Source organism: Diorhabda carinulata, chromosome X, assembly GCF_026250575.1.
Source record: "Diorhabda carinulata isolate Delta chromosome X, icDioCari1.1, whole genome shotgun sequence".
NCBI classification, from domain to species: domain Eukaryota; kingdom Metazoa; phylum Arthropoda; class Insecta; order Coleoptera; family Chrysomelidae; genus Diorhabda; species Diorhabda carinulata.
The window spans coordinates 1,412,119-1,438,901 of NC_079472.1; the positions used below are offsets into that span (position 1 = coordinate 1,412,119).

Consider the following 26,783-nt stretch of genomic DNA (forward strand, 5'->3'; position numbering starts at 1 on the left):
AAAAACTCATATATAGCAAACGTTCATATGTTGGATAAAAAAGAAGAGTTAGCATAAAACGTTCTTTTTTTGACAGTTTCTTTATCCTATTTTATATTGTTAAATGAAAGATACATATATAGCAAACATCCATGCGTTGAATAAAAAAGAAGAATTGTTCTTCTGACAATAAACTGTAGTGGATAATTCTTCCACGGCTTTACAGGTATTTTATAAAATTAGAGAAATTGAATTCTAATAATTATTAAATTTCATAGACGTTATAACGTCATCTTATGGTGTGGTAAAAATAATAACATAGATAAATTATAAAACATAGAGGTAACAATTGTCTTATCTAAGTGGACTGGTTCTATAGAAAGTTTAACGGGATATTTGAGAAACATTTAATTTTAAGTTTATTTTAATATTTGTAAAAATAATACTTTTGATATGTTTTTATTGTTTTAGAATATATCAAAAATCATCTTTGTTTTTTGGTTTTCTTCGATAAAATCATTATTAATTGATTCGTGGAAAAATATACGAGGTAATTTCGAAAAGTGGTAATGGAACGTTCGTTATTACGAGGTATTTAGGAAAATTTGAAAGGAAACAACAGAAAAAACAAATATATTTATTACAGCAATAAAAGTGATTAAAAAGTCGTATATTTATAAACAAATTATATAGTATAAACAAAAATAATGGCATTTTTTTCATATATAAAGCAAAAATAATATTTTTTTTTCAATTTTTGAATCGGTACCCCTCAAAAATAACATAATGACAGTATTTAGATAATTTTTTTGTTTCAAACATATAAAATTGAGTTTTATAAGCCAATATCACCTTAAAATAACTAATTTTTTTTACAAAAATAAACAACATTAAAAAGTTTAGGTCCAAAAATTCATAATTAGAGAAAAAAATTGAATTTTTAGGTAAAAATCAATTTTTTTTCAAATTTTCAAAGATTTTCCACAACAACACACCAATAAAACATTTAAATACAACTTTATATACAAGATGTTCATTTCTTTTAGTACATATTCACATAAATTTCACTTCCCACAAAAATCGACTATAAAAAATCAACGAAAAAAAAAACAAAACGATGTTGTACAAACGAACTACTTCTCTTAAACGTTAATATTTTCCCAGATACAAACGAACTACTCCGAAAGTAGAAACATCTAGAGTCAAATGAACTACTCGTAAACGTCAAGTCTTATAGAATCAACCGAACTACTGCGAAACATTAAAGCATCGCATGAACTACTTCGAAAAGTGAAATGTCATATATTCAAATGGTATGTTGTAAAACGTCAACGGTTATTTGAGTCGAATGAACTAATTCGAAACTACAAAATCGATATGTGTTCAAATGGACTAGGATCAAGTGAACTACGGCAAAACGTCAATGTTTACGAGATACAAATGAACTATTTTGAAACGTCAATGAAAATATGAGAAGCAAACGAACTACTTCGAAGCGTAAACGTAAAATCTCACACGGTGAATTGAACTACCGAAAAACGTCGATATATATCAAGAGTCAAACGAACTATTTTCAAACGACGAATATTTTAGAGGTCAAATGAACTATTTTGAAACGTCATTAAGTATGGTGATCAAACGAACTATTATTGAAAGGCGAATATTTCAGGAACAAATGAACTACGGCGAAATGTCAACGAGTCAAACGAACTATTTTCAAACGACGAATATTTTAGAGGTCAAATGAACTATTTTGAAACGTCATTAAGTATGATGATCAAACGAACTATTTTTGAAAGGCGAATATTTCAGGAACAAATGAACTACGGCGAAATGTCAACGAGCCAAACGAACTACTTTCAATCTACGAACATTTTGGTATAAAAAAATACGCGACAAAACGTCATTGAGTATGAGAGTCAAACGACTTACTTTTAAAGGGCAATTCTTCTAGAAACAAATGAACTACGAATCTTTCACTTGAACTACTTTCGAAACCTTGACGTTTAAGAGAATCAAACGAACTACTATCATCAAACGACGAACCTTTCAAGATTCATATGAACTACTTTGAAGCGTCGACGATTACGAAAGTCAAAATGAACTACTTACAAACGTCACATGGTCTGTGATAAAACTTCAAACGTTTATTAGAAACGTCAAATCTCGTAATGTCGAATTAATCGTTTCGAAATGGAGAATTTTATATGAATCAAATGAACTACTTTGAACCGTCAAAAGTGATACGTTCGAAACGAACTACTTCGCAACGAAATATCTTATTGGATCAAACGAACTACTTCGAAACGTCAAATGTCAAAACCACGGCAAAACGTCCTACAAACGAACTACTATTAAACGACGAATCCTTCGGGGGTTTAAATGAACTTTTTTGAAACGCCATCGTTTATTAGACTCAAACGAACTACTTTCAAGTGGCTAATGAGTATGAGAGTCAAACGGACTAATTTCAAACTGCGAATATTTTAGGGATAAAAGGAAATATTTTGAAACGATAACACGATTAACGACATTCGAATTGCGAACCTTTTTTCAGGGTTTAAACGAACTACTACGAAACGTTAACGTTTACGAGATTCGAACGAACTACTAGTCGATTCGAAACGTCGGAAAACGTCATCGTTTTGTTGATTCAAACGAACTACTTTTAAACGGCGCACAAATATGAGATTCAAACGAACTACTATCAGGGTTTAAATAAACTACTTCGCAACGAAATATCTTATCGGATCAAACGAACTACTTCGAAACGTCAACTGTCAAAACCACGGCAAAACGTCCTACAAACGAACTACTATTAAACGTCGAATCCTTCGGGGGTTCAAATGAACTTTTTTGAAACGTCATCGTTTATTAAGAGTCGAACGAACTACTTTGAAACGTTAAATCTCGAATAGTCGATTCGAAACGTCGTAAAACGTCATCGTTTTGTTGAACTACTTTCAGGGTTCAAACGAACTACTATGGAACGTTAACGTTTACGAGAGTCGAACGAACTACTGTGAAAACGTCGCGACGTCGATTTTTTTGCGGAAAGCGCGCGATATCGGAAAACTTGGAACTTTTGGACCTAGACGCCGACGATCTTGCGCGTTTACAAATCGAAACTTTCCAATTTTTTTTGATGATGGAACCAGTGTCGTATCTTCTTATCGGCGGGGTATTCCTTTTCTTTTTCGGCGTTCGGAACGTAATGCGTTTCGAAATAATGAGAGAAATGTCTACCGACGTCTTCGTTCAAATAAATTTCTTCCCTATCGGACGTCGGCGCGAGATTTTCTATACGACAAACAAAAAAAAAAAAAAAATAACAGTAAATACGAGAAGGAACGTCGAAAATCGAAAAAAATTGATTGGTATACCTTGCGCGACGTATCTATGAGAGCCGTCCTCGACGAGAACGTTGTAAAACGGCTGTTCGTCTTTGAGTTGCAATTTGTCGACGTTATTCTGCGCCTGCCATTCGGCGGCCGCCAAACACACCGGATCCCAATCGTAGATGACGCATTTGTAATTCAAAGTCATGTGTTTCATCACCATACCGACGGCGTAATGTAAATTTGGACTGCGCTGAGCCGCTTCCACTTGACCGAACAAACCGAGATCGTTGCGAGCGTGATGAGCCTCGTAATCTCGCAACATATGCACCACCCTGACAACAACAACAAAACACATAAACACGAAATGATCAAACGGAAAAAACGCGTTCGCGTACCTCTGCGCCTGTTCCGGCACCTCGAACTCCTGAGACAACAAAAAATTCTCCAAAGGTTTCGTATCCATATTGTGCAACATGTATAATCTCGCCAGACTGACCAACGCCGATATATCTCTCGGATTAACTAGTTTCAGTAATTCCAAACTCGATCTCAATCTGGTTATTTTTCCGTTCGGATGAGCGTGCTGTCTGGCGGAAACTTCCAAATTGTTCGCCATACGTTCTATGACTTGTACGGCCGTCGCTACTGGAAACAAATCTCTGCTACCGGAAAATCTACTATGGGGACAAGCTCCTTTTCTTACGATCTGTCCGCCGTTGAAAACGTCGATGTAATACCAATCGGAATCGGGATCCAAACTTTCGCAAAACCTTACAAAAATATTCATATTTGTATCGTTGAAACTAATTGAAGAATTCGAAACTTTAAACTGGCGATGCGGTACAAACGAACTACTCTTTATACTTCCACTGCTCGTTCTAACGTCCGAGTTGAATATAGAGACAAAAGAACTACTCTTTGGACTTCCAGAAGCTCGTTCTAATGTCCTAGATTAATATAGAGACAAAAGAACTACTCCTTGTACTTCCAGAAGCTCATTTTAACGTCCAAGATGAATATAGAGACAAAAGAACTACTCTTTGAACTTCCAGAAGCTCGTTTTAACGTCCTAGATTAATATAGAGACAAAAGAACTACTCTTTGAACTTCCAGAAGCTCGTTTTAACATCCGAGTTGAATATAGAGACAAGAGAACTACTCTTTGTACTTCCACAAGCTCGTTCTAATGTCCTAGATTAATATAGAGACAAAAGAACTACTCCTTGTACTTCCAGAAGCTCATTTTAACGTCCAAGATGAATATAGAGACAAAAGAACTACTCTTTGAACTTCCAGAAGCTCGTTTTAACGTCCAAGATGAATATAGAGACAAAAGAACTACTCCTTGTACTTCCACAAGCTCGTTCTAATGTCCTAGATTAATATAGAGACAAGAGAACTACTCTTTGTACTTCCACAAGCTCGTTCTAATGTCCTAGATTAATATAGAGACAAAAGAACTACTCCTTGTACTTCCAGAAGCTCATTTTAACGTCCAAGATGAATATAGAGACAAAAGAACTACTCTTTGAACTTCCAGAAGCTCGTTTTAACGTCCTAGATTAATATAGAGACAAAAGAACTACTCCTTGTACTTCCATAATCTCGTTTTAACATCCGAGTTGAATATAGAGACAAGAGAACTACTCTTTGTACTTCCACAAGCTCGTTCTAATGTCCTAGATTAATATAGAGACAAAAGAACTTCTCCTTGTACTTCCAGAAGCTCGTTCTAATGTCCTAGATTAATATAGAGACAAAAGAACTACTCCTTGTACTTCCAGAAGCTCATTTTAACGTCCAAGATGAATATAGAGACAAAAGAACTACTCTTTGAACTTCCAGAAGCTCGTTTTAACGTCCTAGATTAATATAGAGACAAAAGAACTACTCCTTGTACTTCCATAATCTCGTTTTAACATCCGAGTTGAATATAGAGACAAGAGAACTACTCTTTGTACTTCCAGAAGCTCATTTTAACGTCCAAGATGAATATAGAGACAAAAGAACTACTCTTTGAACTTCCAGAAGCTCGTTTTAACGTCCAAGATGAATATAGAGACAAAAGAACTACTCCTTGTACTTCCACAAGCTCGTTCTAATGTCCTAGATTAATATAGAGACAAGAGAACTACTCTTTGTACTTCCACAAGCTCGTTCTAATGTCCTAGATTAATATAGAGACAAAAGAACTACTCCTTGTACTTCCAGAAGCTCATTTTAACGTCCAAGATGAATATAGAGACAAAAGAACTACTCTTTGAACTTCCAGAAGCTCGTTTTAACGTCCTAGATTAATATAGAGACAAAAGAACTACTCCTTGTACTTCCATAATCTCGTTTTAACATCCGAGTTGAATATAGAGACAAGAGAACTACTCTTTGTACTTCCACAAGCTCGTTCTAATGTCCTAGATTAATATAGAGACAAAAGAACTACTCCTTGTACTTCCAGAAGCTCATTTTAACGTCCAAGATGAATATAGAGACAAAAGAACTACTCTTTGAACTTCCAGAAGCTCGTTTTAACGTCCTAGATTAATATAGAGACAAAAGAACTACTCCTTGTACTTCCATAATCTCGTTTTAACATCCGAGTTGAATATAGAGACAAGAGAACTACTCTTTGTACTTCCACAAGCTCGTTCTAATGTCCTAGATTAATATAGAGACAAAAGAACTACTCCTTGTACTTCCAGAAGCTCATTTTAACGTCCAAGATGAATATAGAGACAAAAGAACTACTCTTTGAACTTCCAGAAGCTCGTTTTAACGTCCAAGATGAATATAGAGACAAAAGAACTACTCCTTGTACTTCCATAATCTCGTTTTAACATCCGAGTTGAATATAGAGACAAGAGAACTACTCTTTGTACTTCCACAAGCTCGTTCTAATGTCCTAGATTAATATAGAGACAAAAGAACTTCTCCTTGTACTTCCAGAAGCTCATTTTAACGTCCAAGATGAATATAGAGACAAAAGAACTACTCTTTGAACTTCCAGAAGCTCGTTTTAACGTCCAAGATGAATATAGAGACAAAAGAACTACTCCTTGTACTTCCACAAGCTCGTTCTAATGTCCTAGATTAATATAGAGACAAGAGAACTACTCTTTGTACTTCCACAAGCTCGTTCTAATGTCCTAGATTAATATAGAGACAAAAGAACTACTCCTTTTACTTCCAGAAGCTCATTTTAACGTCCAAGATGAATATAGAGACAAAAGAACTACTCTTTGAACTTCCAGAAGCTCGTTTTAACGTCCAAGATGAATATAGAGACAAAAGAACTACTCCTTGTACTTCCACAAGCTCGTTCTAATATCCTAGATTAATATAGAGACAAAAGAACTACTCCTTGTACTTCCACAAGCTCGTTTTAACGTCCAAGATGAATATAGAGACAAAAGAACTACTCTTTGAACGTCCATAAACTCGTGCTAACGTCCAAGTTAAACAAAGAGGCAAATGAACTAATCTTTATAGCAAATATCGGATTACATATAAATTTATTTAGTTTTATGGTCGAGTGAACTAGTTTTGAACGTTCGAAACGAATGAACTACTTGAAATAATTAAAATTCAAACTTTTTCCGGATTATAGGAAGAAATGAACTACTTTGAAACGTCGATCATAGATACAAACGAACTACTCTTGATAGTAAATTTCGTATGATGTTTAAATGATTTAGTTTTATCAATCGAATGAATTGCTTTTGGAAAATTTGCTTTCCGAAATGTTAATGGTCAAATGAACTACTGTAAAACGACGACATTGAAACAAATGAACTACTCTGGAATATCAATATCAAATTATAGTATATTATTTTAGATCATAATAGATTTTATGATTGAATGAACTATTTTGAAACGTCGAAACTTATCGAACCAAATTATTTAGTATGAAACGTCGATATTGGGACAAACGAACTACTCTTTATAGTAAATGTGACAAGACATTTCAATAATTTAGTTTTATGGTCAATTGAACTACTTTTAAAATAAAAACTGATAAAACCGAATATAGATGAACTATTTATAAACATAAATGCAACAAATGAACTACTTCTGAAATATAAATTTATAGAAGTGGTTAAAAGTCGAATGAACTACCAAAAACACTCACCTAAGTAGAAAATGTGCAGGAAAACTTATGGGTTCGCATCTTAAACCTAACCTCCTCGCGACTCCTTCGAAAACAATCGCCAACGTAATAGGTAGACCTTGCCTTTTATCCAAAACTTCATTGATAAAAGAATTTTGAGGCATGTAATAAGAGTGATTGTTACCGCTGAATCTCAATTGTTGGAACAGTATTTCTCGCATTACCGTTATCAGTTGGCGACATTCGTTTACTTTCCATTCGTTCTGTTCTCTATTTTCTATACGCCATAGATTCAGTTGTTCTTCAGAAGCCTTCAAAATAAGAAAAAAAAATTGGAAACTAATATCGCGATCCCCTCGTATCTTTAACTCTAGTAAATCGATAAATGACACGATTTTGCTCAAACTTTTTTTGAAATTATGGGAAATATAAAAATATACATCAAATATGAAATTTTTATAACATTTCTAAAAACTAAGTTTTTTTCATAAAATCCTTATAACTTATATATTAGTTTTGTATCTTTTTTATAAATTCAATATAAAAAACGAAAATTTTCAAAAAATAATTAAAATTAGATGATTTTCTACAGCAAAAAATGACTAAAAACAATCAAAATTTTACTTACCTTAAAAAGTGGATGATTGGGATAAAAAGTATACAAAGCAGACTTAACTTCATCAGCAATAAGATCCAATTTCCTACTAATATCTTCCACAGTTATCTCTATATTCGGCTGACACCATTGAGCCACAAAAACAGCCCCAACTTCAAGAATCTGCCTTGATTGGGGTAACGATATGTAATCCTTCCATATTTTAGACAAATAAAGTTGCCTCACATACCTCAGTACTTTATTTGCATAATATTGAAAAGTTTTATTCCCTGGAGTACTATAAATAAACGAATCACATTAAGAATCAAATAAAAACCTTTATTTGTACTTACGTTAAAGGAACTACTTCAATACTCTTAATTGGAGCTTCAGTATTCACTATATCCATTAAATCTAATACGAGATAATTATAAACTTCCTCCCTTTCATGCATTATATTATTCCATTCATATAAATCCGAATCTGATATCTCGTATCTAAAATATTAATCAAAACGTAATTAAACATATTTATTTTTATATACTGTACCTTTTATAAAACTTAGCTGGCATTTTCTCTAGTAAATCACGAGTTCTTTTTCTAAGTTCATAAATATATCGAACTTCGTGTTGGAAAATTATATGTTTGTTTTCCAATAGATTCTTCAATTGCGGCCATCTGGAAAAACAATATACTTACGTGTGGAAATAACCGTAAGTTTAACTTACTTTTGGAACAATTTCGTTTTCCAAATTTTGTTATTTTTCGTCACGACGTTATAAAAATAACGACAAGTTAACGAAAAATTAACAACATCCTGGACTGATATTTTACTAAACGTTAAAATGTTTTCAATAACTTCCACCGGTAATCGTTCCATTTTTTTATTAACAAACTAACATATATTCATCTTTCTAAAATAGCGTTATTTAAAATAAATAATTGTTTATTTACTAATTTTCCTTAAAAGTTATATACATATTCTAATGGAAAATCTTGTTATGACATTTGACATGTCTTGTCACGGGGATATATACTACGTTCGACTACTAACTCTCACCGTTCGATATCGTTCGGCAATCTATTTTATTTCAATCTACTACGTGTTCGGCTATATTAATTTTTGAACACTCTAAGTAAGACCTCATGCTCCGAATCTTGAAAAAAGGTTTCCAGATATTGACTTGTGACGTTTCAATACTGATCATTTGGCAATTTTATTCGACAGTTGTCGGTATGAATTAGTTCTAAAGCATTGGAAAAAGTCAATTTATATACTTTTATAAAACTGTATATTTCAATTATTTTATATTAAGTTTATTTTCGTTATTCATTTACTGTTCGACAATTACCAATCAATTTTTACAACATATGATCAAGTGATACAAATCGCTTTGTTCCGCGAAAAGTATTACCGAACGCAACTATAAAAATATTAGCCATAGATAAATTGATAGTTTAGTACAAACGAACAACATCGAAGTAATCGATTACAAATTCATTGGTAACTAATTTAGAATCATTAACCTATTCGTTATAAATTGTTAGGAGTAATTCGTAATCAATAATTATCGGAATCGAAGTGATTATCAAACACAGAGCACTTACCAAAAATTCAGAATGGACCTAGTGAACGATCGATTCGGAATCAGTTTCACGAACAAATCTAATGACGTAAAGATTTAAAAAGTGGATAAAGGAATCACTCTCAAACGTCAATAATTTTGAATAGATAAATGATCTATTAGATTCCGTCATAGAAAGAACAATTTAACGTAAATTGCTGTTTTCAAGAAAGATGGAGGGTGTTAAAATAAAAATTAGGTTTATTTAAAATATAATTTATAAAAAATTTGAAATACAATATTGTTTTTATACACTATCTAGAAAAAAATATTTCAATTCGGAAAATGTATTAACAAACCTCAACCAGATCGAAACTTCATACATAGTGTTCGAAATATATAAAAAATGTTGTCATTTGGTTAGTTTGTTTCACACTAGACTTGAAAACATTTAAAAGTACACTAGAAAATATATAACAAAACACAACAAGAACAAAATACCAAAAAAAAAACGTCAAAATAAATTTCAATTTTTATTTAGGATATAATGTAAGTGAACAGTTAGGGTAGTTTGACACGTACGGTTCGTGACGCATAAAATTATTTTTTACTTTACGTCAGATTATAAAAATGTATACGGTAAATTTTTTGATGAACAAATTGTATTAACTAAGGAAAAACATGATAAAGAAGTTTTTTTATGAAATATATTTTTTTCAAAATATTTGATACTTTTTGATTAGATTAAGGAAAACTGGTAGCACAAACAATTTATTGGTGGAATGTAACTTTTGTAGAAACAAATTATTTGCAAACTTAATTAACAAGTTGAGCAGACAAAATTTTCATGATCAATTCAATTTTCACAAAACCAGTGGCGTGTCAAGATTCTTAAAAAAATGATTTTTGATGGAAATGAACCAAATTTTGACGAAAATTTTCAATTAGAAATCGATCAAACCAGTGGCGTAGAGACTTTTTAACGAACTTTTTGGAATGTTTGTTACAAATTTTGAAAAATCCATTCAATTTTCACAAAACTTTCGTAATGAACCGTTTTAAACACAAATAAAAACCAGTGGCGTATCAAGTTTCTTAAGAAAATTATTTTTGGTGGAATTGAACCAAATTTTGACGAAAATTTTCAATTAGAAATCGATCGAATCAGTGGCGTAGACACTTTTTTAACGAACTTTTCGAATTGTTTAGTTACAAATTTTGAAAAATCCACTCAATTTTTACAAAAAATTTATAACGAACTGTTTTAAACACAAATAAAAACCAGTGGCGTATCAAGATTCTTAAAAAAATGATTTTTAGTGGAAATGAACCAAATTTTGACGAAAATTTTCAATTAGAAATCGATCAAACTAGTGGCGTAGACACTTTTTTAACGAACTTTTCGAATTGTTTAGTAACAAATTTTGAAAAATCCACTCAATTTTTACAAAAAATTTATAACGAACTGTTTTAAACACAAATAAAAACCAGTGGCGTATCAAGATTCTTAAAAAAATGATTTTTAGTGGAAATGAACCAAATTTTGACGAAAATTTTCAATTAGAAATCGATCGAATCAGTGGCGTAGACACTTTTTTAACGAACTTTTCGAATTGTTTAGTTACAAATTTTGAAAAATCCATTCAATTTTCACAGAAAATTTATAACGAACCGTTTTAAACACAAATAAAAACCAGTGGCGTATCAAGATTCTTAAAAAAATGATTTTTAGTGGAAATGAACCAAATTTTGACGAAAATTTTCAATTAGAAATCGATCAAACTAGTGGCGTAGACACTTTTTTAACGAACTTTTCGAATTGTTTAGTAACAAATTTTGAAAAATCCACTCAATTTTCACAGAAAATTTATAACGAACCGTTTTAAACACAAATAAAAACCAGTGGCGTATCAAGATTCTTAAAAAAATGATTTTTAGTGGAAATGAACCAAATTTTGACGAAAATTTTCAATTAGAAATCGATCAAACTAGTGGCGTAGACACTTTTTTAACGAACTTTTCGAATTGTTTAGTAACAAATTTTGAAAAATCCACTCAATTTTTACAAAAAATTTATAACGAACTGTTTTAAACACAAATAAAAACCAGTGGCGTATCAAGATTCTTAAAAAAATGATTTTTAGTGGAAATGAACCAAATTTTGACGAAAATTTTCAATTAGAAATCGATCGAATCAGTGGCGTAGACACTTTTTTAACGAACTTTTCGAATTGTTTAGTAACAAATTTTGAAAAATCCATTCAATTTTCACAGAAAATTTATAACGAACCGTTTTAAACACAAATAAAAACCAGTGGCGTATCAAGATTCTTAAAAAAATGATTTTTGGTGGAATTGAATCAAATTTTGACGAAAATTTTCAAACAACCAAATTGAAAAAATCGATACAACAAAACATACCAAACACAATATATCCGTTATAAAACATTTTCCGAAACCCCAAAATAATTAGAAACACATCATCCCCAATCATTCAAAGTACGTTAATACAAATATCAAACAATCTGTACACGAAAATTAAAAAAATAAAAATTAAGGATGTTGATGATGATGGTGATGGTGATGATGATGATGGAAATGTTGTTGACGCCTACGACCCCCCCTCTGCCCTTGAAGATAATGCAACTGCATCCTGGCCCTTTGAACGTCGTTCCTCTGTTGATTCAGCAGCTCGAGATAGGGCTCCACTGGCAACTCCTTTTTCCTTCTTTCGTAATGCTCCGTCAAGTCCAAAGTGGGATCGACCTTTACGTGAAATTACCAAAAAAAAAATAAAAAATAACATACGAGGTACGTACGAAAAATAAAATAATTTACCTTCAATTTAGCGGGATCTATTTTGGATTTGGCTTGTTCGGCGGCCAGGGAGACGTTCCTCTTATTTATCTCGTTGGTATCGCTGTACAAAGGGCACAAATGGAACTCGGTACCGCCTATACCGTTGAAATGTTTGTAATCTTTAACCGGTTGTTTGCAAACGTAACACATATTCGCGCCGCACGTACACGTCATCTTATTGCAACCTTCTTCTTTGAAAAAACTGGTACCGCACTTGTAACATTTGCACAATAGGGCTTCGGTCATTTGATTTTCGACGAAAATGCGAGCTCTAACGTCTTCGTCCTTTTCTAATTCGTCGCATTTGTACGGCACGTGATTTTCTTCTTTACATAATCTACACGATTCTTTCATACAATCCGGATTAAGGCAACGGAATATTTTGTCGTTTTCTACGGGAATGCTCGCGAAATCGCAAAAAGGACAAAATTCCAATTCTTCTATACCTGTATCGGATAAAAATAGTTTTTTTTTAACCACTCGGTATAACACGTAATGTTACTCAATGTTTTGGAACGCCCTGTATAACTATTTAATGTTACACAATGTTTTGGAACGCCCTGTATAACAATTTAATGTTACACAATGTTTTGGAACGCCCTGTATAACTATTTAATGTTACACAATGTTTTGGAACGCCCTGTATAACAATTTAATGTTACACAATGTTTTGGAACGCCCTGTATAACTATTTAATGTTACACAATGTTTTGGAACGCCCTGTATAACAATTTAATGTTACACAATGTTTTGGAACGCCCTGTATAACAATTTAATGTTACACAATGTTTTGGAACGCCCTGTATAACAATTTAATGTTACACAATGTTTTGGAACGCCCTGTATAACTATTTAATGTTACACAATGTTTTGGAACGCCCTGTATAACAATTTAATGTTACACAATGTTTTGGAACGCCCTGTATAACTATTTAATGTTACACAATGTTTTGGAACGCCCTGTATAACAATTTAATGTTACACAATGTTTTGGAACGCCCTGTATAACTATTTAATGTTACACAATGTTTTGGAACGCCCTGTATAACAATTTAATGTTACACAATGTTTTGGAACGCCCTGTATAACTATTTAATGTTACACAATGTTTTGGAACGCCCTGTATAACAATTTAATGTTACACAATGTTTTGGAACGCCCTGTATAACCATTTAATGTTACACAATGTTTTGGAAGACCCTGTATAACTATTTAATGTTACACAATGTTTTGGAACGCCCTGTATAACCATTTAATGTTACACAATGTTTTGGAACGCCCTGTATAACAATTTAATGTTACACAATGTTTTGGAACGCCCTGTATAACTATTTAATGTTACACAATGTTTTGGAACGCCCTGTATAACTATTTAATGTTACACAATGTTTTGGAACGCCCTGTATAACAATTTAATGTTACACAATGTTTTGGAACGCCCTGTATAACAATTTAATGTTACACAATGTTTTGGAACGCCCTGTATAACCATTTAATGTTACACAATGTTTTGGAACGCCCTGTATAACTATTTAATGTTACACAATGTTTTGGAACGCCCTGTATAACTATTTAATGTTACACAATGTTTTGGAACGCCCTGTATAACAATTTAATGTTACACAATGTTTTGGAACGCCCTGTATAACCATTTAATGTTACACAATGTTTTGGAACGCCCTGTATAACCATTTAATGTTACACAATGTTTTGGAACGCCCTGTATAACTATTTAATGTTACACAATGTTTTGGAGCGCCCTGTATAACTATTTAATGTTACACAATGTTTTGGAACGCCCTGTATAACAATTTAATGTTACACAATGTTTTGGAACGCCCTGTATAACAATTTAATGTTACACAATGTTTTGGAAGACCATGTATAACCATTTAATGTTACACAATGTTTTGGAAGACCCTTTATAACCTTTAGCATTAAATAACAGTCAAAATATGAAAGTAGGTCAATCGAAAAGACAACGGAAATAAATGAAAAACCCTGTAGGAAATAAAAGTATTTGTTACATAATATAGACAAAAATTAATAACCAGGGACCAAAATTGAAAAAAAAACTAATTTTTGGTGGAATTTAATCGTTTTCGACGCGATTTTCAATAAGAAATCGATCGAATCAGTGGCGTAGATATTTTTTTTTTTAATTTTTTGTAAAGTTCCACTACAAATTTTGCAAAACTAACTCAATTTAAGATATTTAGAAACCCACGGGTTAATTTTCATACTAATATCTGATTTTAGAATCTATGGGATCACTTTTAAACTAAAAGTAAGTCATTGGAGTCTTTAAGGATCAATTTCAATAATAATATTTGGTCTTGGAACCAACAGGATCAGCTCAGAAACTAATATTGGATCCTCGGAATCTACAGGATCATTTTTGAAATCCATATTGAGTCCTTGGAGTTTACAGGATCTTTTTCAACTGTAATATTTAATTTTATAATCTACAGGATCACCTTTAGAACTAATATTAGGTCCTCTGAATCTACAGGATTACTTTTGAAATCCGTATTGAGTCTACAAGATCACTTTTAACAATTATTTTTGGTATTGGAAACTACTGGATCACTTTTGGTACTAATATAGAGTCCTTGGAATTCCCAGGATCACTTTCAACTAGTATTTTCGGTCTTGGAACCTACAGTATCAATTTTGGAGCTAATATTGGGTCTTGTAACCTGCAGCATCGTTTTTAGAACTAATTTTGAGTCCTTGAGAGCTATAGGATCACTTTTGGAACTAATATAGAGTCCTTGGAATTCCCAGGATCACTTTCAACTAGTATTTTCGGTCTTGAAACCTACAGTATCAATTTTGGAGCTAATATTGGGTCTTGTAACCTGCAGCATCGTTTTTAGAACTAATTTTGAGTCCTTGAGAGCTATAGGATCACTTTTGGAACTAATATAGAGTCCTTGGAATTCCCAGGATCACTTTCAACTAGTATTTTCGGTCTTGAAACCTACAGTATCAATTTTGGAGCTAATATTGGGTCTTGTAACCTGCAGCATCGTTTTTAGAACTAATTTTTGAGTCCTTGGAAGCTATAGGATCACTTTTGGAACTAATATAGAGTCCTTGGAATTTCCAGGATCACTTTCAACTAGTATTTTCGGTCTTGGAACCTACAGTATCAATTTTGGAGCTAATATTGGGTCTTGTAACCTGCAGCATCGTTTTTAGAACTAATTTTGAGTCCTTGGAAACTACTGGATCACTTTTGGAACTAATATAGAGTCCTTGGAATTCCCAAGATCACTTTCAACTAGTATTTTCGGTCTTGGAGCCTACAGTATCAATTTTGGAGCTAATATTGGGTCTTGTAACCTGCAGCATCGTTTTTAGAACTAATTTTGAGTCCTTGGAAACTACTGGATCACTTTTGGAACTAATATAGAGTCCTTGGAATTCCCAGGATCACTTTCAACTAGTATTTTCGGTCTTAGAACCTATAGTATCAATTTTGGAGCTAATATTGGGTCTTGTAACCTGCAGTATCGTTTTTAGAACTAATTTTTGAGTCCTTGGAAGCTATAGGATCACTTTTGGAACTAATATAGAGTCCTTGGAATTCCCAGGTTCACTTTCAACAAGTATTTTCGGTCTTGGAACCTACAGTATCAATTTTGGAGCTAATATTGGGTCTTGTAACCTGCAGCATCGTTTTTAGAACTAATTTTGAGTCCTTGAGAGCTATAGGATCACTTTTGGAACTAATATAGAGTCCTTGGAATTCCCAAGATCACTTTCAACTAGTATTTTCGGTCTTGGAGCCTACAGTATCAATTTTGGAGCTAATATTGGGTCTTGTAACCTGCAGCATCGTTTTTAGAACTAATTTTTGAGTCCTTGGAAGCTATAGGATCACTTTTGGAACTAATATAGAGTCCTTGGAATTCCCAGGATCACTTTCAACTAGTATTTTCGGTCTTGGAACCTACAGTATCAATTTTGGAGCTAATATTGGGTCTTGTAACCTGCAGCATCGTTTTTAGAACTAATTTTTGAGTCCTTGGAAGCTATAGGATCACTTTTGGAACTAATATAGAGTCCTTGGAATTTCCAGGATCACTTTCAACTAGTATTTTCGGTCTTGGAACCTACAGTATCAATTTTGGAGCTAATATTGGGTCTTGTAACCTGCAGCATCGTTTTTAGAACTAATTTTGAGTCCTTGAGAGCTATAGGATCACTTTTGGAACTAATATAGAGTCCTTGGAATTCCCAAGATCACTTTCAACTAGTATTTTCGGTCTTGGAGCCTACAGTATCAATTTTGGAGCTAATATTGGGTCTTGTAACCCGCAGCATCGTTTTTAGAACTAATTTTGAGTCCTTGGAAACTACTGGATCACTTTTGGAACTAATATAGAGTCCTTGGAATTCCCAGGATCACTTTCAACTAGTATTTTCGGTCTTGGAGCCTACAGTATCAATTTTGGAGCTAATATTGGGTCTTGTAACCTGCAGCATCGTTTTTAGAACTAATTTTTGAGTCCTTGGAAGCTATAGGATCACTTTTGGAACTAATATAGAGTCCTTGGAATTCCCAGGATCACTTTCAACTAGTATTTTCGGTCTTGGAACCTACAGTATCAATTTTGGAGCTAATATTGGGTCTTGTAACCTGCAGCATCGTTTTTAGAACTAATTTTTGAGTCCTTGGAAGCTATAGGATCACTTTTGGAACTAATATAGAGTCCTTGGAATTTCCAGGATCACTTTCAACTAGTATTTTCGGTCTTGGAACCTACAGTATCAATTTTGGAGCTAATATTGGGTCTTGTAACCTGCAGCATCGTTTTTAGAACTAATTTTGAGTCCTTGAGAGCTATAGGATCACTTTTGGAACTAATATAGAGTCCTTGGAATTCCCAAGATCACTTTCAACTAGTATTTTCGGTCTTGGAGCCTACAGTATCAATTTTGGAGCTAATATTGGGTCTTGTAACCCGCAGCATCGTTTTTAGAACTAATTTTGAGTCCTTGGAAACTACTGGATCACTTTTGGAACTAATATAGAGTCCTTGGAATTCCCAGGATCACTTTCAACTAGTATTTTCGGTCTTGGAACCTACAGTATCAATTTTGGAGCTAATATTGGGTCTTGTAACCTGCAGTATCGTTTTTAGAACTAATTTTTGAGTCCTTGGAAGCTATAGGATCACTTTTGGAACTAATATAGAGTCCTTGGAATTCCCAGGTTCACTTTCAACAAGTATTTTCGGTCTTGGAACCTACAGTATCAATTTTGGAGCTAATATTGGGTCTTGTAACCTGCAGCATCGTTTTTAGAACTAATTTTTGAGTCCTTGGAAGCTATAGGATCACTTTTGGAACTAATATAGAGTCCTTGGAATTCCCAGGTTCACTTTCAACAAGTATTTTCGGTCTTGGAACCTACAGTATCAATTTTGGAGCTAATATTGGGTCTTGTAACCTGCAGCATCGTTTTTAGAACTAATTTTTGAGTCTTTGGAAGCTATAGGATCACTTTTGGAACTAATATAGAGTCCTTGGAATTCCCAGGATCACTTTCAACTAGTATTTTCGGTCTTGGAACCTACAGTATCAATTTTGGAGGTAATATTGGGTCTTGTAACCTGCAGCATCGTTTTTAGAACTAATTTTTGAGTCCTTGGAAGCTATAGGATCACTTTTGGAACTAATATAGAGTCCTTGGAATTCCCAGGATCACTTTCAACTAGTATTTTCTGTCTTGGAACCTACAGTATCAATTTTGGAGGTAATATTGGGTCTTGTAACCTGCAGCATCGTTTTTAGAACTAATTTTGAGTCCTCGAGAGCTATAGGATCACTTTTGGAACTAATATAGAGTCCTTGGAATTCCCAGGATCACTTTCAACTAGTATTTTCGGTCTTGGAACCTACAGTATCAATTTTTTTGGAGCTAATATTGGGTCTTGTAACCTGCAGCATCGTTTTTAGAACTAATTTTTGAGTCCTTGGAAGCTATAGGATCACTTTTGGAACTAATATAGAGTCCTTGGAATTCCCATGATCACTTTCAACTAGTATTTTTGGTCTTGGAACCTACAGTATCAATTTTGGAGGTAATATTGGGTCTTGTAACCTGCAGCATCGTTTTTAGAACTAATTTTGAGTCCTTGAGAGCTATAGGATCACTTTTGGAACTAATATAGAGTCCTTGGAATTCCCAGGATCACTTTCAACTAGTATTTTCGGTCTTGGAACCTACAGTTACAATTTTGGAGGTAATATTGGGTCTTGTAACCTGCAGCATCGTTTTTAGAACTAATTTTGAGTCCTTGAGAGCTATAGGATCACTTTTGGAACTAATATAGAGTCCTTGGAATTCTCAGGATCACTTTCAACTAGTATTTTCGGTCTTGGAACCTATAGTATCAATTTTGGAGCTAATATTGGGTCTTGTAACCTGCAGCATCGTTTTTAGAACTAATTTTGAGTCCTCGAGAGCTATAGGATCACTTTTGGAACTAATATAGAGTCCTTGGAATTCCCAGGATCACTTTCAACTAGTATTTTCGGTCTTGGAACCTACAGTATCAATTTTTTTGGAGCTAATATTGGGTCTTGTAACCTGCAGCATCGTTTTTAGAACTAATTTTTGAGTCCTTGGAAGCTATAGGATCACTTTTGGAACTAATATAGAGTCCTTGGAATTCCCATGATCACTTTCAACTAGTATTTTTGGTCTTGGAACCTACAGTATCAATTTTGGAGGTAATATTGGGTCTTGTAACCTGCAGCATCGTTTTTAGAACTAATTTTGAGTCCTTGAGAGCTATAGGATCACTTTTGGAACTAATATAGAGTCCTTGGAATTCCCAGGATCACTTTCAACTAGTATTTTCGGTCTTGGAACCTACAGTTACAATTTTGGAGGTAATATTGGGTCTTGTAACCTGCAGCATCGTTTTTAGAACTAATTTTGAGTCCTTGAGAGCTATAGGATCACTTTTGGAACTAATATAGAGTCCTTGGAATTCCCAGGATCACTTTCAACTAGTATTTTCGGTCTTGGAACCTACAGTATCAATTTTTTTGGAGGTAATATTGGGTCTTGTAACCTGCAGCATCGTTTTTAGAACTAATTTTGAGTCCTTGAGAGCTATAGGATCACTTTTGGAACTAATATAGAGTCCTTAAAATCCAAAGGATCACTTTCAACAAGTATTTTCGGTCTTGGAACCTACAGTATCAATTTTGGAGTTAATATTGGGTCTTGTAACCTGCAGCATCGTTTTTTGAACTGATTTTGAGTCCTTGGAAACTACTGGATCACTTTTGGAGCTAATATAGAGTCCTTAAAATCCAAAGGATCACTTTCAACAAGTATTTTCGGTCTTGGAACCTACAGGATTACTTTTGGAGTTAATATTGGGTCCTTGGAATGTACAGGATCACTTTGAATAACTTTATTTTGTCTTGGAACCTGCGGCATCGTTTTTAGATCTAATTTTGAGTCCTTGGTGTGTACAGGATCACTTTTAACAATGGATTGATAACAGGATAACTTTTGGAGTTAATATTGGGTCAATTTTGTAATTAATTTTGGTCCCAGGTATATACATAATGACCTTTCGTACAAATACATAATTTAAAATTAAGACTTTTGACACTAAGATAGGGTCTGCGGAGTCGCCAAAAAACACGCGACAAATTTCGAAAACGAAAAAAAGAAAATAACAACTCACCCGCAGCTTTAACTTCCGCCAAACTTTTCTTTTGCGCCAATTTCGAAAACATCTTCGGAGGCAGCACCTTCTGCAACACCTGCAACGAAAATTCTTCCCGGCAATTATCCAAACATCTGAATTCCGTTTTCCCGTCGCCCAAAGCCACTTCGCAACTCCTCCTTATACAATCCCCGCAAAACGTACATCCAGCCGGACAACCGAAACAATTATTCGGCATAACTTCGTCGTCGAAACAACAACGACAAGTTTCCATTAGACCGCGCTCCTTGGCCGCGTCCCTCTCGCGTTCCTCCGACCGCTTCTTCTCCATTATATAATCGTCCACGTCCCGTTTGTGCGTCAGATACGCCAATTCTTGCAGCACGGCGATATTCTGGGGCGGATCCTTCAGACCGTTCGGTTTTCTGCGAGACTTCAGCAACGGACCGCGTTCGGTGCGTCTCGACATTTCGTCGTCGGATATCGAGATGCGGTAATCGTTCGACGCCAATATCGATCGGATCGTCTTCAACGGTAATCGATCGTAGCGCGTTTGGAAAAAATTGCAAATATACAACGCCGCGTAATTATCCACCGACACCGTCCTCTTCGGATCCCTGAACGTTTTCTCCGGTTCGGGAAACAACTCGACGAAACTGTCCGCCTTGAAATCGGTCGTGTATTGTTTGGATTGCGCGGTGAATTTTTGTTTTCTCAGGTATTCCTTCATCGTGGGGTAATTCTTCTTTTCTCTGGCTTCGTTTACGAACGCGTTCAATTCGTCGGCGTCGTTGCCTATCGATTCGCATTTCCATCGCAGGTACGTCGGATCCGCGTCGGGGAGTAGGGCTTTCACTATTTCCAACTGTTCCTCAACGTCGACTTCCTTAACGGGACTCGGTATCCTTTGGGGTCTTTTCGGATGTTCCTTGGATAATATTACGGTCACTATATCGTCGAGATCCTCCCATTCCTTTCCATCGCATATTTCCCTTAGGTATTTGGGACACGAGTCCGGAAATATTTCTATTAATCGCAAAACTAATTTTTCGTCGTAATTTTTTTTTTCTTCGTCGATCGGGACGTTTTGTATTTCGGCATCGTCGTTTTTTTTGATAATTTCGTTATTAGGAGCGATTCTATCGAGGTATTCCTGGGGGATGGCCGGTACTGGGGTTCGGTTATATTGATAAGGGGTGGTGGAATGCGTCGATGTCGACGGCGAGGGTTTATTTTCACTATTAAACACCTGTAATGTGAAATTGGAACTTTAACACGTTCGCTGCCGAGGTAATTTTATTCGATCGCGTTATATCGTTAAATATATCGATTTGAAAGGTAATTACGTAAAAAAAATCCCCTCGAGGAGGTGAATTATTCTATATTTGGCAGTCGACGTGTTAATTCCCCTCGAAATTTTGTTATGAAGATTGTTTTTGTTGGTATTAAGAAAAATAACAATTTTTTTTTTCGAAAATTTTCCAAAATTCAATCGAAGTATTTCAAAATAACAATAACTTTTTAATTGATCGAGTTAGAGGGATGGAAGTGGTGTCTTTTTACTCCACTCAAAATGCCCTTTCTTTTGATATACAACATCACGTACTTTGTTATAAAAAAGTGTCTTTGAAAAATCAAAATTTCGATTTTTCCAAAAAATTTAATACCTTACGTATATTAACGTCACTAAAGTTGGTAGAGCAATGTGGGATCGGGGAACTGTGGGAGTCTTTCCAATCGGAGTAAAACTGACCTGAATCATCCCATGGTAGTCAAGTTGTGTACGGAGGATCTACAGGATCACTTTTGGAGCTAATATTGGGTCCTTGGAAACTACAGAATCACTATTGGAACTAATTTTGTATCCTTGGAATCCACAGAATCACTATTAGAACTAATTTTGTATCCTTGGAAACCACAGGATCACTATTGGAACTAATTTTATGTCATTGGAAACTACAGGATCACTTTTGGAACTGATTTTGGATCCTTGGAACCTACAGAATCACTATTGGAACTAATTTTGTGTCCTTGGAACAACAGAATCACTATTAGAACTAATTTTGTGTCCTTGGAACAACAGAATCACTATTGCAACTAATTTTGTGTCCTTGGAACAACAGAATCACTATTACAACTAATTTTGTGTCCTTGGAACCTACAGAATCACTATTAGAACTAATTTTGTGTCATTGGAACCTACAGAATCACTATTGGAACTGATTTTGTGTCCTTGGAACAACAGAATCACTATTAGAACTAATTTTGTGTCCTTGGAACAACTGAATCACTATTGCAACTAATTTTGTGTCCTTGGAACAACAGAATCACTATTACAACTAATTTTGTGTCCTTGGAACCTACAGAATCACTATTAGAACTAATTTTGTGTCATTGGAACCTACAGAATCACTATTGGAACTGATTTTGTGTCCTTGGAACAACAGAATCACTATTAGAACTAATTTTGTGTCCTTGGAACAACTGAATCACTATTGCAACTAATTTTGTGTCCTTGGAACCTACAGAATCACTATTGGAACTAATTTTGTGTCCTTGAAACCTACAGAATCACTATTGGAACTAATTTTGTGTCCTTGGAACAACAGAATCACTATTAGAACTAATTTTGTGTCCTTGGAGCAACAGAATCACTATTGCAACTAATTTTGTGTCCTTGGAACAACAGAATCACTATTGCAACTAATTTTGTGTCCTTGGAACCTACAGAATCACTATTAGAACTAATTTTGTGTCATTGGAACCTACAGAATCACTATTGGAACTGATTTTGTGTCCTTGGAACAACAGAATCACTATTGCAACTAATTTTGTGTCCTTGGAACCTACAGAATCACTATTAGAACTAATTTTGTGTCATTGGAACCTACAGAATCACTATTGGAACTGATTTTGTGTCCTTGGAACAACAGAATCACTATTAGAACTAATTTTGTGTCCTTGGAACAACTGAATCACTATTGCAACTAATTTTGTGTCCTTGGAACCTACAGAATCACTATTGGAACTAATTTTGTGTCCTTGAAACCTACAGAATCACTATTGGAACTAATTTGGTGTCCTTGGAACAACAGAATCACTATTAGAACTAATTTTGTGTCCTTGGAGCAACAGAATCACTATTGCAACTAATTTTGTGTCCTTGGAACAACAGAATCACTATTAGAACTAATTTTGTGTCCTTGGAGCAACAGAATCACTATTGCAACTAATTTTGTGTCCTTGGAACCTACAGAATCACTATTAGAACTAATTTTGTGTCATTGGAACCTACAGAATCACTATTGGAACTGATTTTGTGTCCTTGGAACAACAGAATCACTATTAGAACTAATTTTGTGTCCTTGGAACAACTGAATCACTATTGCAACTAATTTTGTGTCCTTGGAACCTACAGAATCACTATTGGAACTAATTTTGTGTCCTTGAAACCTACAGAATCACTATTGGAACTAATTTTGTGTCCTTGGAACAACAGAATCACTATTAGAACTAATTTTGTGTCCTTGGAGCAACAGAATCACTATTGCAACTAATTTTGTGTCCTTGGAACAACAGAATCACTATTAGAACTAATTTTGTGTCCTTGGAGCAACAGAATCACTATTGCAACTAATTTTGTGTCCTTGGAACCTACAGAATCACTATTAGAACTAATTTTGTGTCATTGGAACCTACAGAATCACTATTGGAACTGATTTTGTGTCCTTGGAACAACAGAATCACTATTAGAACTAATTTTGTGTCCTTGGAACAACTGAATCACTATTGCAACTAATTTTGTGTCCTTGGAACCTACAGAATCACTATTGGAACTAATTTTGTGTCCTTGAAACCTACAGAATCACTATTGGAACTAATTTTGTGTCCTTGGAACAACAGAATCACTATTAGAACTAATTTTGTGTCCTTGGAGCAACAGAATCACTATTGCAACTAATTTTGTGTCATTGGAACCTACAGGATCAATTTTGGAACCAATTTTGTATCCTTGAAACCTACAGAATCATTTTTGGAACTGATTTTGGGTCCTTGGAACCTAGAGAATCACTTTTGGAACTAATCTTGTATCCTTGGAACTTACAGAATCATTTTTGGAACTGATTTTGGGTCCTTGGAACTTACAGAATCACTTTTGGAACTGATTTTGAGTCCTTGGAGTCTCTAAGGATCACTTTCAATAAGTTTATTTGGTCTTTGAACATACAGCATCGTTTTTAGAACTAATTTTGAGTCCTTGGAATTTTTGGGATCACTTTTAACAATGATAATTGTTACAGAACCTACAGGATCATTTTTGGAACTAATATTGGGTCCTTGGAATCTATAGGATCACTTTCAATAATTTAATTTGGTCTTAGAACCTAAAGTATCATTTTAGGAACTAGTTTTGGCTCCTTGGAGTCTACAGGATCACTTTTAACTATAATAATTGTTCTTGGAACCTTAAGGATCACTTTGGTTACTAATATTGGATCTTAGGACTTTGCACCTCCATAATCTGGCCATCAAGGCATCTAGATACCACCAATAAAATATACAAAGCGTTCCCTCTCACTGTTTTCAGTGTGGATGAGTTGACAAAACACTAGTAGATGAAATGTTCTCTGGATTGGAGCATAACATCCAATTTTGGAGCATTCACTTTTGACCAGGACTAATTCTAATTGACTGTGGACTACAAAAGTCAGCCGAGTGAATACGCCTGAAGGTTCCACAGTTTGCGGGGTAGACGGGAGGTGAATTAACAATGTGTCCAGGAGAAGGTATATAATGGAAGCGCAGGATGAGGCACAATAAACTAAATTGGTTAAAAAATTGCAATTTTTCTTAGAGGACATCTTCATATCAAATTTCGTTACATTCTGTTAATTTGGCGAGGAATTACACATAAAATTATGTATGTTAAGCGTAAAATGATTCTTACCAATGTAGCCGGTTTGATTAACGGTCTATTATTATCTTTGGTACTATAATCTTTGGGTATTTCTGGTAAACTTTCGGTATCGGAATTAATAGCGCTGAAATCGCTAAGGACAGTTGTACTACTGTCGTTATCGTCGACTTCTATAATAGATTCGTCGTAAATTTTGTTCAGTATTTTGTTTAATACTGTTACATCTGGTTTTTCATTAGTGGATACATTCATTTCTGTGCATATTTTTTTAACTGTATCTTCCGCAGCATGAGAAACTTCTCTTAAATTATCTATTAGGTTATAAGTCGGTAATATTTCGTTATTCATTACAACTGGATTGGTTTTTGAACAATCACTTGTAGTCGAACTACACGGTATGTTTCTAATAAATAAAAATAATGAAAAAAACCTTGTTAAATACGAGAAAAAACGATAAAATTTACCTGATATCAGTCGCTTGTCCAATGTTAGAAACTTCCTGTATAGAACCCTCGATTTTTCTAATTTTAATTTGAGTTATATCACTATCTAATTCGTTATGTTCAGGATCTACTGGATTATTTCGTTTTCTTATGTTTACATCAAGTTTTTCATTCGAATTATGAATATTTAGTTCTGCTAATACGTTTTTTAATTCAGGCCGTTTATTTAAAAATTGTTTTACTACCACTTCTTTACGATTAGAAATATTACCTAATAAATTTAAACTAATCAAAAAAAAATAACCCTAAATCAACACAAAAAGAATTTTATATAGAGATATTATAAAATAACGATAAATTATTGACATAATTACAAAAACTTACCCAATTCCCTAAGACAGTTTTTAATAAGAATATACGGAGTATCGGGTAGGAGTACGACTATATTTCTGGCGTCTCTTTCGATATTTAATTCAGTATTTTCTTCATTTTGGTCTCTAATATTCAAAAAATGACTTAATGCCAACGGTATTCTTAAATGAAAATTATCTGGAGGAATATTTTTTAGAAAAAATAAAATTTCTTCTTCGGATTCGATCCACGGTAAGACGTTACGGATGTTTGAAGCGTCCTCTATTAAACCTTCCATTTTATTTTTATAAGTTAATAAAATGAGTTTTTTCTTTGTTTTTTTTTATCGTTCTAATTTTTATTTATATTTTTATAACCTAGCGTATATTTACGGTTTACTTCAAAAAGTGACATGCTCACTTCATAGGTATGGATCATAGATAAAATGATTTTAAACCTAGCTAATAATTGAGTAGTACACCGCAATAAGAAAGAATAAAACTTTTATTTATAAATTAGAATGTTTTATATAATTTATTGCAATTTAACAACCTTCCTTTACTGCTATGTTAAGTTTACATTCTTGTTATTTCAAATGTAATCGATTCATATATACAGTTTTTTATAATTTGACACTATTGCAATGACAGAAAACGTCTAAATTATGTATCATAGAACTAATGTTAAAGATAGAGTCACCGAAGCTTACTTCAAAATTGCGCATAAAAAGAGAAATAATATTACTATACGACTATATTATTTTCATTGTATCACAATGACGACGACATTTTGCAAAAAACGGCAACGGTAATTAGAGAGATATGAAAATTTTTCAAAAACTATGATTGAATTAACCCAATCATTGTCTGATTGTTCACGTTCATTGTTGTTCAGAAAATGATCGAATTAATCAGGTGGTAGTCA

The 26,783-nt window shown here is 34.0% G+C and overlaps 2 protein-coding genes across 2 annotated transcripts; both read right to left on the reverse strand.

Moving 5' to 3' along the window:
• Nucleotides 1-602: 602 nt before the first annotated feature.
• LOC130902707 (F-box only protein 21-like) lies at nucleotides 603-9,075 on the reverse strand. Its single transcript, XM_057814966.1, has 8 exons — nucleotides 8,749-9,075; nucleotides 8,570-8,698; nucleotides 8,374-8,517; nucleotides 8,054-8,318; nucleotides 7,447-7,736; nucleotides 3,716-4,090; nucleotides 3,363-3,652; nucleotides 603-3,279 (listed from the first exon to the last, which is right to left on the reverse strand). The coding sequence occupies exons 1-8, from the start codon at nucleotides 8,898-8,900 to the stop codon at nucleotides 3,095-3,097; spliced, it is 1,830 nt and encodes a 609-aa protein (XP_057670949.1). The 5' UTR covers nucleotides 8,901-9,075; the 3' UTR covers nucleotides 603-3,094.
• A 1,268-nt stretch (nucleotides 9,076-10,343) lies between these two features.
• Nucleotides 10,344-26,277, reverse strand: LOC130902714 (uncharacterized). The gene is made up of 6 exons (XM_057814968.1): nucleotides 25,893-26,277; nucleotides 25,530-25,779; nucleotides 25,096-25,468; nucleotides 20,166-21,396; nucleotides 12,424-12,890; nucleotides 10,344-12,351 (listed from the first exon to the last, which is right to left on the reverse strand). The coding sequence occupies exons 1-6, from the start codon at nucleotides 26,155-26,157 to the stop codon at nucleotides 12,139-12,141; spliced, it is 2,799 nt and encodes a 932-aa protein (XP_057670951.1). The 5' UTR covers nucleotides 26,158-26,277; the 3' UTR covers nucleotides 10,344-12,138.
• Between the last annotated feature and the right edge of the window lie 506 nt (nucleotides 26,278-26,783).